The sequence below is a fragment of the Carcharodon carcharias genome, chromosome 5, assembly GCF_017639515.1.
Source record: "Carcharodon carcharias isolate sCarCar2 chromosome 5, sCarCar2.pri, whole genome shotgun sequence".
Classification (NCBI taxonomy): Eukaryota; Metazoa; Chordata; class Chondrichthyes; order Lamniformes; family Lamnidae; genus Carcharodon; species Carcharodon carcharias.
The window spans coordinates 24845348-24863860 of NC_054471.1; the positions used below are offsets into that span (position 1 = coordinate 24845348).

The 18513-nt window shown below is 42.9% G+C and overlaps 2 protein-coding genes across 2 annotated transcripts in view; both read left to right on the plus strand.

Moving 5' to 3' along the window:
* Positions 1–18513, plus strand: part of LOC121277667 (serine/threonine-protein kinase MRCK alpha-like) — a 715733-nt gene that overhangs the window by 19351 nt on the left and 677869 nt on the right. The window lies entirely within an intron of this gene.
* LOC121277666 (ATP synthase subunit g, mitochondrial-like) lies at positions 13448–13781 on the plus strand. Its single transcript, XM_041187268.1, has one exon. The coding sequence runs from the start codon at positions 13448–13450 to the stop codon at positions 13769–13771; it is 324 nt and encodes a 107-aa protein (XP_041043202.1). The 3' UTR covers positions 13772–13781.

Here is an 18513-nt window from a genome sequence, read left to right on the forward strand (position 1 = left end):
GATGTTCTGGCAATCTCTAAAGCCCACCAGTTAAGTTACTTTACCCTCACAACAACAATCTTCCCAGAACTAAACATTACCTCTAAAATATTAACACAAACTATTAACTAGATATTCTTCATATGACAAAAATAGCAGATTGGGCGCTAGAATTTATTGAGTTACAGGAAATGTAAATACAAAATTACTTACTAAAGTTGTCAACTTTGGAAAATTGTTTTTGCTTCCAAGATATTCAAGTTTGCTGAAAAACTTCCCTGACACAATTCATAACATTAAACTTGTTCTCCACAAAACTGGTGTAAACCAAACATTCTACAATTGCCCTAGTTGTGTTTGTTTTTTGTTGTCATTCTCAAGTATTTCTTCAAAGGGAGTAAAGTTCTTCTCAGGTACATTTACACTACAGCTATACTGTCGCTATGCTTAGTGTAAATGTAAGGATTACTTTTCTTGCCTTATGCTACTGGCAGCTAATTATGCATTGTGCACACCAACATTTCTAAATACTCTGTTCTGGTGGATGAGATTTCTTGGTGGAAAGTTGAAAATTATTCTTAACATTGTAGATGCAGTCATGGAGTGTGGAGAGTGATCATGTTCGTTAGGTGTACTTCATTTTGAAATCAGAGTAGGCCTTAACTTAAGTCTTGCAGCACAAAATTTAGTGTCATAGGACAAAATGTTTGTAGCATACATGCACATTTAGTTCAGCACGTTTCAGAATTTGGCTGTTGTAGTATGAAACTTGTAATTTTGTTTCACCTTTATAATTTTTGATGGCTCACCTGTTGGGAAATTGAGCTTCCCTGTCCTTCCTACTTCTAGCATGCATGCAAGGGCCATCTTATTGTGCGAATACAAACATACGTACGAGCTAAGAGCAGGAGTAGGCCACTCAGCCCCTGGAGTCTGCTCCGCCATTCAATAAGATCATGGCTGATCTGATTGTAAACTCAACTCCATATTCCCGCCTACCCCCGATAACCTTTCACACCTCCCTTTTTCACCTCTTTGTTTATTAAGAATCTATCTATACCGTGGCCTTAAAAATATTCAAAGATTCTGTTTCCAGCACCTTTTGAGGAAGACAGTTCCAAATACTCCCTGAGAGAAAAAAAATCTCCTCGTCTCTGTCTTAAATGGGCGGCCCACACAAAGAAACATCCTTTCCACATCCACCCTTTCAAGATCCCTCAGGCTTTTGTATGTTTTAGTCAAGTCGCCTCTTACTCTTCTAAACTCCAGTGGATACGAGCCTAGTCTGTCCAGCCTTTCCTCATAAGACAACCCGCCCATTCCAGGGATTAGTCTGGTAAACCTCTGAACTGCTTCCAACGCATTTACATGCTTCCTTAAAAAAGGAGACCAATACTGTACACTACTCCAGATGTGGTTTCACCAATGCCCTGAAGCATAACCTCCCTTCTTTTGTATTCAATTCCCCTCGCAATAAACAATAACATTCTATTAGCTTTCCTAATTACTTGCTGTACCTGCTTACTAGCCTTTTGTGATTGGTGCACTGGGGCACCCAGATCCCTCTGAATCTCAGAGCTCGGCAATCTCTCAGCATTTATATAATAATTTTAAAATTCTTCCTGCCAAAATACCTTTCCCCAATTATACTCCATTTGCCAGATCATTACCCACTCACTTAACCTATCTATATCCCTTTGTAGCCTCCTTATGTCCTTTTCATAATTTACTTTCCTACCTATCTTTGTGTCATCAGCAAATTTAGCAACCATACCTTTGGTCCCTTCATGCAAGTCATTTATATAAATTGTAAAAAGTTGAGGCCCCAGCACTGATCCCTGTGGTAGACCACTCGTTACATCCCGCTACACAGAAAATGACCCATTTATGCCTACTCCCTGCTCCGAAAAAGACAGAAAAGTTATGAGCTGGTTAAAATTCAATTAGGATGCATGTGTTGCTTTAAAATAGAATGGAGGATTTAAGAAAATAGTTCTTGAGTATAATTTGACATAGGCACAGTGAAAGAGCACTTTAGATGGAAAGATTTGTTTTTTTATTTCAGCAGGTTCTTTGGGTAAAGCTATCAGTTTTGGGGAAAGTCATGGATTTATTTGAAATAAAGAAAACAAATGACAAAGTTGTTCTCATTTTGTCACCGAAATGTTTAACATCCATCAGTGTAAAAGGTAGCGGTTGAAGTAGTACAGGATGTACTATTGTCTGGTCCAGAGATGACTCATTTTTGGTCAGCTGCCGAATGTTGAGTAGTGACTGACATTGTTCTTCATGTCGATGCAGTTATAAAGCTTGGTTTTTGATTGGCTTTGTGGCACTGGGGAATGTGTGATTGAACACTGAATCTCACTGCAAGGAGGCACTAAGTGCAGACTGTGCCATATCTCCAACCAGGGATTAAGGATAAAAGCAAAGTACTGCAGATGCTGGGAATCTGAAACAAAAACAAAAATTGCTGGAAAAACTCAGCAGGTCTGACAGCATCTGTGGAAAGGAAGACAGAGTTAAAGTTTCGAGTCCGTATGACTCTTCAACGTTTCGAGTCCGTATGACTCTTCATCGGAACTTCTGATGAAGAGCCATACGGACTCGAAACGTTAACTCTGTCTTCCTTTCCACAGATGCTGTCAGACCTGCTGAGTTTTTCCAGCAATTTTTATTTCAGGGATTAAGGATGGCCAATTATCACCAAGGTCACTTACTTTCACAGCATTTCAGTCTCCATCCTTCCTTAACCCTCACTGCTACTGAAACCCTCAAACCTGATGCTGTTTCCCCATCTCCCATCGCCTTTGTAAATAGTTACAATGTAAATAAATGTAAACAAAAAACCATTGCCTCCAGCAAGACCTCTTCTGGAATAAGAAGCTAACGAATCCTGAGATAAAACCGCAATAACAGTTTTCCAGTGGGTGTAGTCACTGGTGGCAGCAGTGACTACACCCACTGGAAAACAGTTTAAAAAAAAAAGGCGGGAAAAGCCTCAACTGAAGCCCAGCAACAGTGCAGCTCAGCAGGTGAAGGACTTCGCAACCAACCTAGCAACCACACCAGAGATGACAAAATAACGAGAGCAGCCCAGCAACTGGCAAGACGAGCAGCGAGGGAAATGACAATTTCAAATCAGGGTGAGAAATGACCACTACTTTGCCCCTCCTTGAGTCATTTCAAAGTATAGAGGGCCCCAGACAGGCTGAGCAATGGCAAAATTGGCGAAGATGCTTTACCCATTACTGCAACGCCTCCGGTCTTGCGAGTAAAGCAAACAAAGATCAAGTTAGCACTTTATTTTATGCCGTTGGGAGCATAGTAGACGATATGCTGGCCAGGCAAGGGTGAACAAGGAGACAACCTCCAAAGAGGATGTTATCGAAGCCTTTGACTCACATTTCAGTCTTTGTAAAAATATTGACAATGAGAGGGCGAAATTTAAGCAGTGCAGTCAAAAACAGGATGAAGGGAGTGACTTATTTATCAATGAATTATGCCGCCTAGATGAAAATTTAGAGTATGGAACACTAAAAGGCGACCTGATCAGAGATAGAATAGTCATTGATATTTTAGTTGAGAATCTCTCTGACTTATAATCTTGGGAAGATCTAAATATTAACAGAGCTGTACAATTGGCCAGACAGGCTGAAGAGCAGAAGCAGAATTAGGCTTTTGTCAGAGAGGTGAGGGAAATTTCCCAGGAACAGCCCAAGGAAATTGTTCAGTTTGTGGATTGTAAAACTGTAAATTTAGGAAGGCAGCAATTGGGGAAATGTTGCCATTTTCCAATGTCCCTGCTGTGGCAGGAAGAAGGTCCACAAGCAGGAAGAATGCCCTGCCTGATTTGTGAGTGCCATGGCTGTGGCAAGTTAGGTCATTTTAAAGTGGCCTGTCATTCTAGGAAATCTGTGTTTATAAGACAAGGAGAAACCTGTTAAGGAATTCAAGACTTTGAAAACCAGGAGAAATAAAGGAAAATAAAAACCAGTGTTGGAGAGCTGACATTGGTGTAAATGGGCATCTGACCAATGGAGCTGGTGTCTCAGTATTATCTGACAAGAGTTCTGTGGCTGGATAAAGTGACACTGAAACCATCCTTTATTTAACTCCAAGGAACACAGGAGGATATTGCAGATTTTTACTTTTATTTGGAGACAGTCTAGAAGAAGTGGGAACAAGACGCACCAAGAATGACCGTGACCACCCCCAATATAATCTAGACCTTAATTTGCCCTTTCAGGAAAGGGTGCAAGAGAATGAAGCCACTGCAGAGGCAGATGATCTGTTGGAAGAAATGGTTCTGTACCTTACTACACTCTTTGACTCCACTGCCTATAAAAGTAAAGTCTTCGTTGCCTTTTTTTGAAGAAGGTAATAGAGTTGAATTTGTCTGCTTAACCACTGAGCCCACCAATCACATGCAACAATTGCAAACAACTAGCCAAAAGCTATTCAGGGAGCATGAGGCACATAACTCCAAATTGGATCAAATAACTAGTGAATGGTCAGAGGTTATTAATCCATAAAAATGTAAGCTGGAGCCCACACTTGGATCTCATCAACAAACCATGGAAGCACATGAGTTTTCTTGCAGTAAAGAAGCAGAAGCTCAAACTACAGAGCTTCGACAGCCGATGAGTCCCTTGGAAAAACTTAGCTGAGCATCAAGTAGAGTTTGAAAATATTAAAATTAAACATGAGTTGATAAAGTCTAATTATCTAAAAGAGAAAGCTGAACTACAAACCCAGCTATTAGCGGTCACACAGACTACCAAGCCACAGAAGGATTTACGCATTAGAAATGGTGCAACAAAAGAACGTGAACATATTGCAGTGCAGGAGTGTGCAAATACTGTACCGCATCAAAGGAAATGGCCATAGTGTCAGATGAAAGAGTTAACTACAGAGCAACTATCTGAAGAAGTACTGACACTGGCTGTGCTTCGTATTACTACTGAAACTCTTGTAGTAGTAAAAATGTTCAACGCTGAAGTTGAACTTTCAAGCAAGTCTGCAGACTAGAATGATATGCTTGAACTTATAGATTCTGGTCCTGAAGTTTAGTCCATTGTTTATGATGGCACAATCCGACTTTCTACAGCTGAGCCTGAGATATCATTGTCTACAATAGAGCAGCCTTATACTGAAGCAAGCATGGGAGTAATACCACTATCTATAGAAAGAGAAATTCCTAAGAGTAGTAGAGAAGTTTTCCTTACCTCGTCTCCAGCAGTGTCTTCGGGATGTTCTTTTTGTTTACCAGATTCATTCTTCGCTCAGGTATTGAATGCTTCCCTTATCGTCACAGCAGCAGTAAATTATACAGGTGCAAAGTTCTTCCTTGTGTCAAGCCGGTGCTTTCACCTTTACCCAGTATTCAATGCAGAAGATGATGAGAGGGAGAATTTTAGTTCATTGCCTTCCTATTCAAGGGGTTGTGATTGTTTGAGTCCTGGAGGGTTCTCTCTTGAATCAGTTTTTCCGTGATTGGTCTTCACTGCCTTTACATTCAGGCCATGGTAAGTGTCACAGCCCAGGAGCCAATTGTTATGAGAGGCTGCTATCCCACTCCACCAAAGTGGACACATCCTCCAAAAGAGGAACACTGTTGGTGGGGGGGGGACGACACCTTTGGCAAAAGTGACTTGGGGGGCAGGGGGATGGTGTGGGTGGATGAAAGTAGGAGTTGGATGGAAACTGTAAATACTACGAGGTTAACAGTTTGTGGGAAGAGTGAACTTGAGAGGCGATGTCGAATAAAGGATTAATTCTACATATGTTTACAAGGTGTTTACTAAAACCCACTTTCACAGCCATATCTCCTTTCTCAGTGACTGTCTCCGTCTCCGACTTACCCCACGTGGATTTCAACTGAAATTCCACCCCTCATGTTTCGAACCCACCCAGGATTACAGGTATCTCCGGGACATAAAACGTTTCTCGGACTGCTGTTCCCGTCACATTCTGAAATCCACACTCAGTGCCATGCACCGCCATATGAACACACTCGACCTCTCCCTCCAGCAGCACCGCCATACCCTTTTTCAAAGCTGCGCGTGCCCCCAGTTTCATTTTATCCTTCGGCTCATCCGACGCCTCAACAAGAAACTTTTTCTCTTTCTCTCAAGTGCTAAGGAACGCAAGCTCCAACAACTCATTGACACCAACACCCATCTAGGACCCTCCACCCCTGCCTGTCCCTCCGTCCCCACCCTTTCTTCCAATCCCAACCCCAGCCGTGTATTCACTATACCCCCTGACCTTCCCCTCTCCGATGCTGAACGTTCAGTGCTTAGCAAAGGACTTAGTTTCATACCCTTATGCCCTCACCTCAGTGAATTTTGGGCTCGGCATGATACTGAACTCTTCTTCCGCCGTCTTCGTCTCCGGGCTCACTTCTTTGGGCAGGAGTCCTCTCCCAGTTCAACGGATCCTTTTACCCATCTCCAATATTCTCCCTCCACCTGGACCCCTCCCTCTGGATTCTTACCTTCTCTCGATCTTTTCATTGAGAACTGTCGGCGCGACATTAGTCATCTCAATTTCTCTGCTCCTCTCACCCATTCTAATCTGTCTCTCTCTGAACTTACTGCACTCCATTCTCTCAGGTCCAACCCTGACATTGTCATCAAACCCGCTGACAAGGGTGGTGCTGTTGTCTGGCGCACTGACCTCTACCTCGCGGAGGCTGAGCGTCAACTCGCAGACACTTCCTCCTACCTCTCCCTGGACCATGACCCCACTACTGAACATCAAGCCATTGTTTCCAGGACTGTCACTGACCTCATCTCCTCTGGGGATCTCCCTCCCACAGCTTCCAACCTGATAGTCGCCCAACGTCGGACGGCCCGCTTCTATCTCCTACCCAAAATCCACAAACAGAACTGCCCCGGTAGACCGATCGTCTCAGCTTGCTCCTGCCCCACAGAACTCATTTCTCGTTTTCTTGACTCCCTTCTCTCTCCCCTTGTCCAGTCCCTTCCCACCTACATCCGTGATTCCTCTGACACCTTAATGTCACATCAACAATTTCCAGTTCCCTGGCCCCAACTGCTTCCTCTTCACCATGGACGTCCAATCCCTCACACCTCCATCCCCCACCAGGATGGTCTGAGGGCCCTTAGCTTCTTCCTCGAACAGAGGCCCGAACAATCCCCATCCACCACTACTCTCCTCCGTCTGGCTGAACTTGTTCTCCCGCTGAACAATTTCTCCTTCAACTCCTCTCACTTCCTCCAAATAAAAGGTGTGGCTATGGGTACCCGCATGGGCCCCAGCTATGCCTGTCTCTTTATGGGGTATGTGGAACATTCCTTGTTGCAGTCCTACTCCGGCCCCCTTCCACAAATCTTTCTCCGGTACATCGATGATTACTTCGGTGCCGCTTCATGCTCTCGTCGGGACTTGAAAAAATTTATTAATTTTGCTTCCAATCTCCACCCCTCCATCATTTTCACGTGGTCCATCTCTGACACTTCCCTTCCCTTCCTTGAGCTCTCTGTCTCAATCTCTGGTGATAGACTGTCCACCAATATCCATTACAAACCCACCGACTCCCACAGCTATCTCGACTACAGCTCCTCACACCCCGCTTCCTGTAAGGACTCCATCCCATTCTCTCAGTTCCTTCGCCTCCGTCGCATCTGTTCCGATGATGCTACATTCAAAAACAGTTCCTCTGACATGTCCTCCTTCTTCCTTAACCGAGGTTTTCCACCCACGGTCGTTGACAGGGCCCTCAACCGTGTCCGGCCCATCTCCCGCGCATCCGCCCTCATGCCTTCTCCTCCCTCCCAGAAATATGATAGGGTCTCCCTTGTCCTCACTTATCACCCCACCAGCCTCTGCATTCAAAGGATCATCCTCCGTCATTTCCGCCAACTCCAGCATGATGCCACCACCAAACACATCTTCCCTTCACCCCCCTTATCGGCATTCCGTAGGGATCACTCCCTCCGGGACACCCTGGTCCACTCCTCCATCACCCCCTACACCTCAACCCCCTCCTATGGCACCACCCCATGCCCACATAAAAGATGCAACACCTGCCCCTTCACTTCCTCTCTCCTCACCGTCCAAGGACCCAAACACTCCTTTCAAGTGAAGCAGCATTTCACTTGCATTTCCTCCAACTTAGTCTACTGCATTCGTTGCTCCCAATGTGGTCTCCTCTACATTGGAGAGACTAAACGTAAACTGGGCGACCGCTTTGCAGAACACCTGCGGTCTGTCCGCAAGAATGACCCAAACCTCCCTGTCGCTTGCCATTTTAACACTCCACCCTGCTCTCTTGCCCACATGTCTGTCCTTGGCTTGCTGCATTGTTCCAGTGAAGCCCAACACAAACTGGAGGAACAACACCTCATCTTCCGACTAGGCACTTTACAGCCTTCCGGACTGAATATTGAATTCAACAACTTTAGGTCGTGAGCTCCCTCCTCCATCCCCACCCCCTTTCTGTTTCCCCCTTCCCTTTTTTTTTCCAATAAATTATGAAGATTTTCCTTTTCCCACCTATTTCCATTATAAAAAAAAAACCCCCCGCTAGAGCCCTACCATCCATTCTTAATTAGCACATTCGTTTAGATAATATCACCAACTTTAACACCTATGTTTTCTATTGTACTATTGTAGTTGACATCTTTTGATGATCTGCTTCTATCACTGCTTGTTTGTCCCTACAACCCCCCCCCCCCCCCCCCCCCCCCCCCCCCCCCCAACCTCTCTGTCTCTCTATCTCTCCGCCCCCCACACACACACCTTAAACCAGCTTATATTTCAACTCTTTCTTGGACTCGAACTCAAGTTCTGTCGAAGGGTCATGAGGACTCGAAACGGCAACTCTTTTCTTCTCCGCCGATGCTGCCAGACCTGCTGAGTTTTTCCAGGTAATTCTGTTTTTGTTTTTAATTCTAATGATAGCTACTGAGCATATGTTCAGTGGTTATGTCACAGTGATGTCACTCACTGAGAGAAGATGACCGAGAGGCATCTCCGAGAGTAGTTTCAGCTACATCTTGGCCTTACTAACTATTTACAAAAGTTAGGTATGTAAATAAATGTGTTTTTAACAAAAGACCATTGTCTCCTGCAAGATCTTTTCTGGAGCAAGAAGCTAACGAATCCTGAGATAAAACACACATAATAGAATGTCCAACCCCTCATAAAAACCCTTCATTCAGTTTCTTTCAATTCTTCTCTACCCACTCTCAAAGACACCCGTAAAACCAACCTCATTGCCATGCCTATAGAGACTATCTCTGACTTGCCTCCTATTACCACTTGAGTCTGACTCTAAACTATGAAGTGCTTTGGGATAACAAAACAAAAACACCTGGAAATACTCAGCAGGTCCGAAAGCATCTGCGGAGAGGAACACAGTTAATGTTTCGAGTCCCTGTGGCTCTTCAACAGAACTAAGGAAAAGTTCTGTTGAAGAGTCATACGGACTCGAAACATTAACTGTGTTTCTCTCTGCAGATGCTGTCAGACCTGCTGAGTTTTTCCAGGTAGTTTTGTTTTTGTTTTGGATTTCCAGCATCTGCAGTTTTTTGCTTTTATCTTAGTGCTTTGGGATGTTTAGTTATATTAAAAGTCAGTTATTATTGTATTGAATGGCGGAGCAGGCTAGATGGGCCATATGGTCTACTCCTTCTATTTCTTGTATTCTTCTGTTTTTGACTTAATAAATATATGTTTTTGAAAAGTAATTACAGGTGGATTCCTGGCAGCCAGCAACAGGGTGCACTAGCAGCAGGAATGGAGCAAACAGTTCTCCTCCATAGCTCTGGGGAATTGAAGATAATTTTGGCATCTTTCCTGATTGAGAGCAATTGACCAAGCACTGAACTGTGAATATTCTTGGTTTATACGGTCAAGTTCATTAATTAATTAAATGAAACCTGTATTTGTAAATCATAACGGGGTAGCATATTTACCAACTAAGTTCTTGGGCAGTTCTTAGTGCTGTTTAAACACACATAAAGTTGACAGTTTTTACTTAATGTGGAAAAGGTTACGTTACATGGATCATAATCTCACCGGCATAAATGATATTTGATATTAGAAAACTGTTTTGAAAAAGTGACTTAGAAACTGAATCCAATTTTGGGGCTTGTAAGGTTGTCTGAATTCATGATAAGTTGTCTCTGTGCCATTTTGCTGAATTCTATTGCGTTGTCACTGAGGCTCTATCCCTTGCTAAAAGGAAGCAAGCATCTCAAGTTAAACTGCTTGAAGTATTCTAATTCCATATGGCAGCCTATGTTGTGACAGGTAACTGGTGTGTAAAGCATACTATTCACCAGTGGGCTTCTGGCACCAGCTGAAACATTTTGCTGCCCCCACCATGCCATTGTAATAACTGCCATTGTACATTCCAGGCTGCAAGGTTGCCTCAGTGAGTTTAATTTTTCTTACTTTTGTATCATTCTTCCATGTTTGGTCTGAATTTAAAGCTGCTTGATGGCTTCAGACTAGTTGTCTTCACTATTTTTCAAGCAACGGCCACTTGGCAAAAAACCTACAATGTGAGAGCCAAATTATCATTGCTTACTACTCCAGTATAAAAAATACATGACACCAACGGTTGAATGCTCTGCTAGTTCTGTGGTGGTTGCAATGGTAATATAACTGTTACTATACAACGCATATACTTAGATATACTTATTAGCGCACATTGTACCATGTGGTCAATGTGACATGTAAAGAAGGCTGACTTCTGATGGGCTTGGTACGCATTTTTTTAATGTGAAAAATAAAATACATAGGAATATAGTGCTGAGTTGGGCTCCAGCTTGCCACGATCCTCTCAGGATAAAGTGGTTACTGAAAATGGATGGATAGAGTCGAGGAGTTGCACATAGTGTCGATGGGAGCCGCTGTTGGCTCGAAGGCCTTTCAATGAAGAACACTGCTTTAGGTGATTCCATTGCAACTTCTCAAAGAATGAAGCAATTTGTGCCCACATGCAGCAAGACTTGGACAACACGCAGGTTTGAGCTGATCAATGACAAATGACATTTGTATCACAAGTGCCAGCCAGCGACCGCCGCCAATGAAAGAGTTTAACCACGTCCCACTGACATTCATTGGCATTGTCATCGCTGAAACTCTCACCATCAACATCATGGGAGTCACCATTGACCAGAAACTGAACTAGAGCAGCTATATAAATACTGTGGTTACGAGAACAGGTCAGAGGTTGGAAATTCTGCAGTGAGTAACTCACCTCCTGACTCCCCAAAGTCTGTTCACCATCTAAAGGCACAAGTCAGGAGTGTGATGGGATTGTTCTGGAGCACAAATAGTACAGCTGAAATGTTGTCAGGACCTATGGCCTTTGCTGTATCCAATGTGCTCAACCGTTTCTTGATAACAGGCAGGGTGAATCGAATTGGCTTGAACCTGGCTTCTCTGTTGGTGGGGACCTTGGCAGAAAGCCAAGGTGGATTGTCTATTCAGCACTTCTAGCTGAAGGTGGTTATGAATGCTTTAGCCTTGTCTTCTGCACTGATATGCTGGCCTGCCATGTCATTGAGGATGGGGATAATTGTGGAGCCTCCTCTGGTTGGTTAGTTTATTGTCCATCACCATTCACAACTGGATGTGGCAGGACTGCACAGCTGTGACTGATCTATTGGATTTAAGAGTGCTTAGCTCTGTCAATGGCATACCGCTTCTGATGTTCAGCATGCATGTAGACCTATGTTGGAGCTGTACCAGTTTGGCACACATTTTAAGTTCTTGGTGCTGCTCCTGACATTGTCTTCTACACTCCTCGTTGAGTCAGGTTTGGTGCTTGATGATAATGGTAGAGCTTACATTATGAGGTTACAGATTGTGATGAAATATAATTCTGCTGCTACTGGTCCACAGCACTTCGTGGATGCTGAGTTTTGAGCTGTTAGATCTGATCTGAATCTATCCTATTTATCAGGTTGGTAGTGTCACCCAGCATGATGGAGGGTATCCTCAGTGTGAAGATGGGTTTTATCAAACCAAATTTCAACCAAAATCCTGGAACTCTTTTCCGAACAGCACTGTGGGTGTACCTACGTCACACGGACTGCACGATTCAAGAAGGCAGCTCAACACCACCTTCTTGAGACAAATAAACGCTGGCCTCACCAGCAACACCCACGCCCCATGAACAAATAGAAAAAAGGGCTGGCCTGCTTTAAAGCCTGTATAATGAGTGATGTAGTACCTGATGCAAATTGTGATGAATTCTAATCTAGTGTAACTGAAACCTGGTGAATACATAACCAGATTGGTAACATATTTATACATAAATCAAGGTTGTGCTGGGATCAGGATTTCTGTATAATCAAATTACACTAGGATTTTTCAGTTGTCTATGCATATTTTGTAGCTCTACTTTAATAACTGAGTGGTATTCTCCCTGGAGTTACCAGATAATTGTTCACCAGACTAGCCAACCAGCTATTAAATTTGGAATTCCTAAATCTATAATGGATTTACCTGTAGAGAGCACTGTCGCATCTGAAAATATCTCTTGTGTGTTTTTATGCTTTGCATTTTGCATCCCATGTGATGAATTACATTTTATGTGAGAGCAATTTTAATTTTCCTTCAAGGAAAAGCATGCTTTAAGGGCTGAATAACATGTGGGGAAGGTTTCTACACAATAGCTTTCTCTAATTAGCTTTGTGTATTTCACATCCCCTAGAAAAATGATTGCAAATGTTCTGATCTTCTAATTGTCTTTCAGCAGCAGAGGCATAAGCAAATTACATTTCAATCTGGTAGATCATTTTATGAAGAAGATGAATATTGGGAGGCTTAACCAGAGTTGCAATTATTAGTTGTGATAGTAGACTGGAGAAGTGCCCAAATCCCCATTTCGACAGAATTACAGTATACCCTCATGTGCTTAGCTAATTATCCTGAAGCCCATTTAGAACATTTAAAACCATCTATTTTCTGGGCTTTAGTAAATGAAATATGAAAGACAGATATTGCACATGCATGATATCACCTACCTGTACTGATTTAAGTAAGATGCAGTGCAAGGAAATGTTGAATGTGTGTTTGTGCTTTGTTGGCCATTTATTTCCACAATGCGAATTGCTACCTACTACCTAGTTTTTGTCTCTGTTTCTACATTTATGTGTTGAAGACTGTATTGGGAATTATAGGCCATGAAAATAGGCTGAATCTGTTCACTGTCATGATGGTATTTGAATCACAGTGCTATAGTTACTGTGACAAGTGATACAGGTAATTTGCTTTGCTTTAAAAGCAGGATTTATTTTTAAAGTCTTGAAACTGATACCTGTTAATGTTCAGATAAACTTGAGTGTACTTGTAGAAAGAGCACAAAGTTAGCATGCAGGTACAACAAGCAATTTGGAAGGCAATTGGCATGTTGACCATTGACCTTTATTGCAAGGGGATTGGAGGTCTCGGGGTCTTTCCCAGAAGCGACATTATGAAGATGGCGGAGGTGGCGCGGCGGCTGGTGCAAAAAGTGGTGACCGGCAGCCTCAAGCTTGCCCTGGTTGCTACTAATTACTCTAAACCACGTCTGGCTACCTTCTGGAAATATGCTTGGGTGGAGCTGAATCCTCCAACTCCTGGAGAAATCCCAATGGTTGTTGAAAGCTTCAACGGTCTTGTGGCATCATTTAAGGCTGGGAATTACAAACAAGTAACTGTAAAGGATGCCCCAAGGAACACGCATGTGGCCACAGAAATTGTGATGTGGTTTTACATTAGCGAGGTCATTGGCCGAAGAAGCCTAATTGGATATAATGTCTGAACTCTATCCTGTGTTGGACCAGCTTTCCATTGTAAATGAATGAATAATATTTCAAATTAAATCAAGCCATTATTAGGACTTAAAAAAAAAGAAGTCTTGTTACAATTGTAGAAGGTTTTGGTGAGGTCACACCTGCAGTATTGCATGCAGTTTTTGTCTCCCTATTTAAAGGATATCCTTGTGGATGCTCCATCGCTGAATCATTAAGACTGAGTTGGACAGATTTTTATGCTTTCGGAATTGAGGAATGTGGGGAGCAGGTAGGAAAGTGGAGGAAGGCAGAAAATCCAGCATGGATGCATTGAATGGAATGGTCTATTATTTTGTGAGTTCTTATTCGAGAAGAGGTTTTGTGATAAAACGATGAAGTGTTAAAGGCAGACTATGAATGTAAATTGTGTTTTGCACTTTATGCTGGAAATCTTCCTATTCCTTCAACAGCAACAATTTGCATTTATATGGCACCTTAAATGTGAAAAACATTCCAAGATGTTTCACATCACAGAATATTTGGGATAAAGACAGGGACAAAGATAGGAGGGGTAAACAAATGTTCTGTCAGAGAGAGCTGTTTTGAAGAGAGTCTGATGAGGAAGGGAAGCAGATGAAGTGTGAGAATGGGCCAAATGAAGGTTTTTCTGCCAGTGGTGGATTGAACAAAAGTAGATGCACAGGAAGTTGGAATCGGGGATAGAGAGTTTGGGTAAGTCGGGAGGAGTGGGGCCAGGAGCTGAAGATCGGAAGGAAAGACACAAAGCTGGGTCAAACTTGGAGATCATTTTAATATGCATTGGAAAATGAGCCTGCAGTGCAGTTGTAGGTAGAAATGTATGTGTATGCATGCACACAAGAAGTTTTGATGTCTTAACGCATATGTGTTCATCTTTATATTCCTTCTCTCCTACACAGTTTGAGCCACACTCAAATTTCTTTGAAGAAAGTCAGTTGAACCCAGAATGTCGATATCCTCTTAAATTGACCCTTGTATGCTTTGTATGAACTATGTTGTTTTAACTAATATCAGTAGGAAATTGAAACCTTAAATGCTTGCTAGCCTTTGTGCAGAAGAATAATGAATTGTATTTTACGTGCTCACCCTCTGATTTAAATATCTAATTGAATTTTGAATTGATTACAAGGCAATAATCTAATAAAGGATTTCTGATAATATAGCCTTGTTACTGAGAAATCATTTGTAGTTGATTACTGTGATTTGTTTTATGGCTGGTGTGCGTGAGGTTAGGAAGGAGATAGGTGATACAGTTAATATTTGGATTTGTGTTTGATTTGTATCAATTGCAAATTTCACTTTAATGTTAGTTGTGTCCTTCAGTTTCGTTGATAACTAATTAGTCCTGTCTAGCAATCTACTTTTGGTGCCTGGTGGGAATGTTAGTGTCACAGGATGTATTTTTACAGTCTGAAGAACATTTGCACAGGTGCGAATGGATCGAAGAGAATTGTTTCCCATGGGGAAATGTGAAACGGTAATTATGACTGCTGTAACCAGTCTTAGCAACTACATCAAAAAAGTTTTAAAAATATGATGCTTTTTAAAACACGTATAGTCACGTTTGGCTGAAAAAGCTTGTCGCTCTTCATAGTCCAACACCCCCTACATTGATATTACACCATATCCTCTAAAAATTGTTCTTGCTGTTTGATATACCATGGTGTGACGGTGAGTCAGAGGCTGGATTTTGGCACACAAAAAGTGATAACAGCCATTTAACATTCTATTACAGTATAAAGACTAAACAAAAAGTTCTGTAAGTCCACCTGATTTGAAATTCTTTGAGCTAGGCCAGCCTTGAAAAAGCAGTGCAAATTTGGGAGTGCTGTTGTCTGATATCAGAAGTTCAAAGCGCACATTTCAAGATTTTAAAAAAATACTGTTTTGTCCCACTTCTGTGGTAGTCCCTAACCTAACCTTAACCCTAATGATTCCTCAACTTATATCACCGAATATGACATCAAGGAACCTCAGCAAAACTGGAGTCAGTGAGAACCGGGGGAAAACATTCCGCTGGTTGGAGTCATACCTAGCACAAAGGAAGATGGTTATGGTTGTCAGGGGTCAATTATCTCAGTTCCAGGAGATCACTGGAGTTCCTCAGGGTAGTGTCCTTGGCCCAACTATCTGCAGCTGCTTCATCAATGACCTTCCTTCCGTCATAAGGTCAGAAGTGGGTATGTTCACTGATGATTTCACAGTATTCAGCACCATTCTCAACTCCTCAGAAACTGGAGCAGTCCATGTCCAAATGTAGCAAAACCTAGACAATACCCAGCCTGGTCTGACAATTGGCAAGTAACATTCACACCACATAAGTGCCAGACAATGACTGTCTCCAACAATAGAGAATCTAACCATCGCCCCTTAACATTCAGTGGCATTACCATCACTGAATCCCCCACTATCAACATCCTGGGGGTTATCATTGACCAGAAACTGAACTGGACTAGCCATATAAGTACTGTGGCTACGAGAGCAGGTCAGAGGCTAGGAATCCTGTAGCGAGTAACTCACCTCCTGACTCCCCAAAGCCTGAGCACCATCGACAAGGCACAAGTCAGGAATGTGGTGGAATACTCCCCACTTGCCTGGATGTGTGCAGCTGCAACAACACTCAAAAAGCTTGACACCATCCAGGACAAAGCAGCCCACTTGATTGGCAACACATCCAGAAACATTCACTCCCTCCACCACTGATGCACAGTGGCAGCAGTGTGTACCATCTACTGCAGGAACTCAACAAGGCTCCTTACACAGCACCTTCGAAACCATCAACCACTGCCACCTAGAAGGATAAGAGCAGCAGATAGATGGGAACACCACCTCCTGAAAGTTCCCCTCCAAGTCACTCACTATCCCGACTTGGAAATATATCACCATTCCTTCACTCTCGCTGGGTCAAAATCCTGGAACTCCCTTCCTAACAGCACATGGACTGCAGTGGTTCAAGAAGGCAGCTCACTACCACCTTCTCAAGGGCAACTAGGGATGGGCAATAAATGCTGGCCCAGCCAGTGAAGCCCACAACCCGTGAATGAATAAAAAAACTGAAAACACTGGAATATTCTTTGAAGCAGGCAGGGCCTGTGAACAGATTAGACTTTTTTCAGTTGTTGCTCAGTTCTGAAACACCATACTTGTTTTCTCCAAATAAGTTGTGTGAAATAATGTAATAGTATTATTGTGTGATGATGGGCGGTTGAATTTGTAAACAGAGGAGCAGAGGGAGGTAACTAAGTGCATAAAGTAGCAACTCCCTTATTGCAAGTGGCTTTGGCATGAACAAAGATAAGTTAACTTGTCAAAGCAATTATCTGGAATTGCAGTTTAGGATAAGTATTTGGAAAAAGTGCCAATTTTTACGGTCTAATAAAAGAATTGCTGAGGAACAGTCACCATTTAGAATTAAGTATAATCGGGAATTACCGCAGTCATTATATAAAGCAAATTATGCACTTTTGGTAGAATTAAAATCTTAAGTATGACTGACGGCTTATTTGGCTACTAATGCATCACACAGATTTGTTTTCTGAATAATTTCAAGTGCTCATGTATATGGACATAATGACCAGCTTGTTTATTCTTTTGACTTAACTCAGTTTTTTAATTTGGCTTTTGGTTAATTTTGTGTGTGTGGTGTGTGTTTTAGTACTTTTAGGTCAGCATTTGTTGCCCATGTGGACTGCAGGGGTTCAAGGATGCAGTTCACCACCACCTTCTCAAGGGGAATTTGGGATGGGCAATAAATGCAAGTCAATAAGGAATGAAACTGGATAGACCACCTGGCATCCACCAAAGTGCCAGAAACTACAAAGGCAAACACAGATCTGTTGATCCTGTAAAGTCCTCCTTACTAACATCTGGGGGCTTGTGCCAAAGTTGGGAGAGCACAAACACACAGACTAATCAAGCAACAGCCTGACATAGTCATTCTCATGGAATCATATCTTACAGATAATGTCCCAGACGCCACCATCACCATCCCTGGGTATGTCCTGTCCCACCGGCAGAACAGACTCAGGAAAGGTGACGGCACAGTGGTATACAACCAGGAGGGAGTTGCCCTGGGAATCCTCAACATTAACTATGGACCCCATGAAGCCTCGAGGCACACGATCAAACATGGTCTTAGAAGCCTCTTGCTGATTACTACGTACCATCCCCCCCTCAGCCTATGAATCATTACTCCTCCATGTTGAACACCACTTGGAAGAAGCACTGAGGGTGACAAGGGTGCAGAATGTACTCCAGGTGGGGGACGTCTATGTCCATCACCAAGAGTGGCTCGGTAGCACCACTACTGACTGAACTGGCTGAGTATTAAAAGACATAGCTGCTAGATTGGGTCTGCGGAAGGTGGTGATGGAAGACATAGTTGACCTCATCCTCACCAATCTGCCTGCTGCAGATGCATCTGTCCAAGACAGTATCGGTAGGAGTGACCAATGTACCGTCTTGTGGAGACGAAGTCCTGTCTTCTCATTGAGGATATCCACCATCGTGTTGTGTGGCATTACCAGAGTGGTAAATGGGATAGATTTCAAATAAATCTAGCAACTCAAGGTTGGGTAACCATGAGATGCTGTGAGCCATCAGCAGCAGCAGGATTGTACTCGAACACAATCTGTAACCTTATGGCCCAGCATATCTCCCACTCTACTATTACTATCAAGCCGGGGGAATACCCTGGTTCAAAAAAGAGTGCAGGAGGGCATGCCAGAAGCAG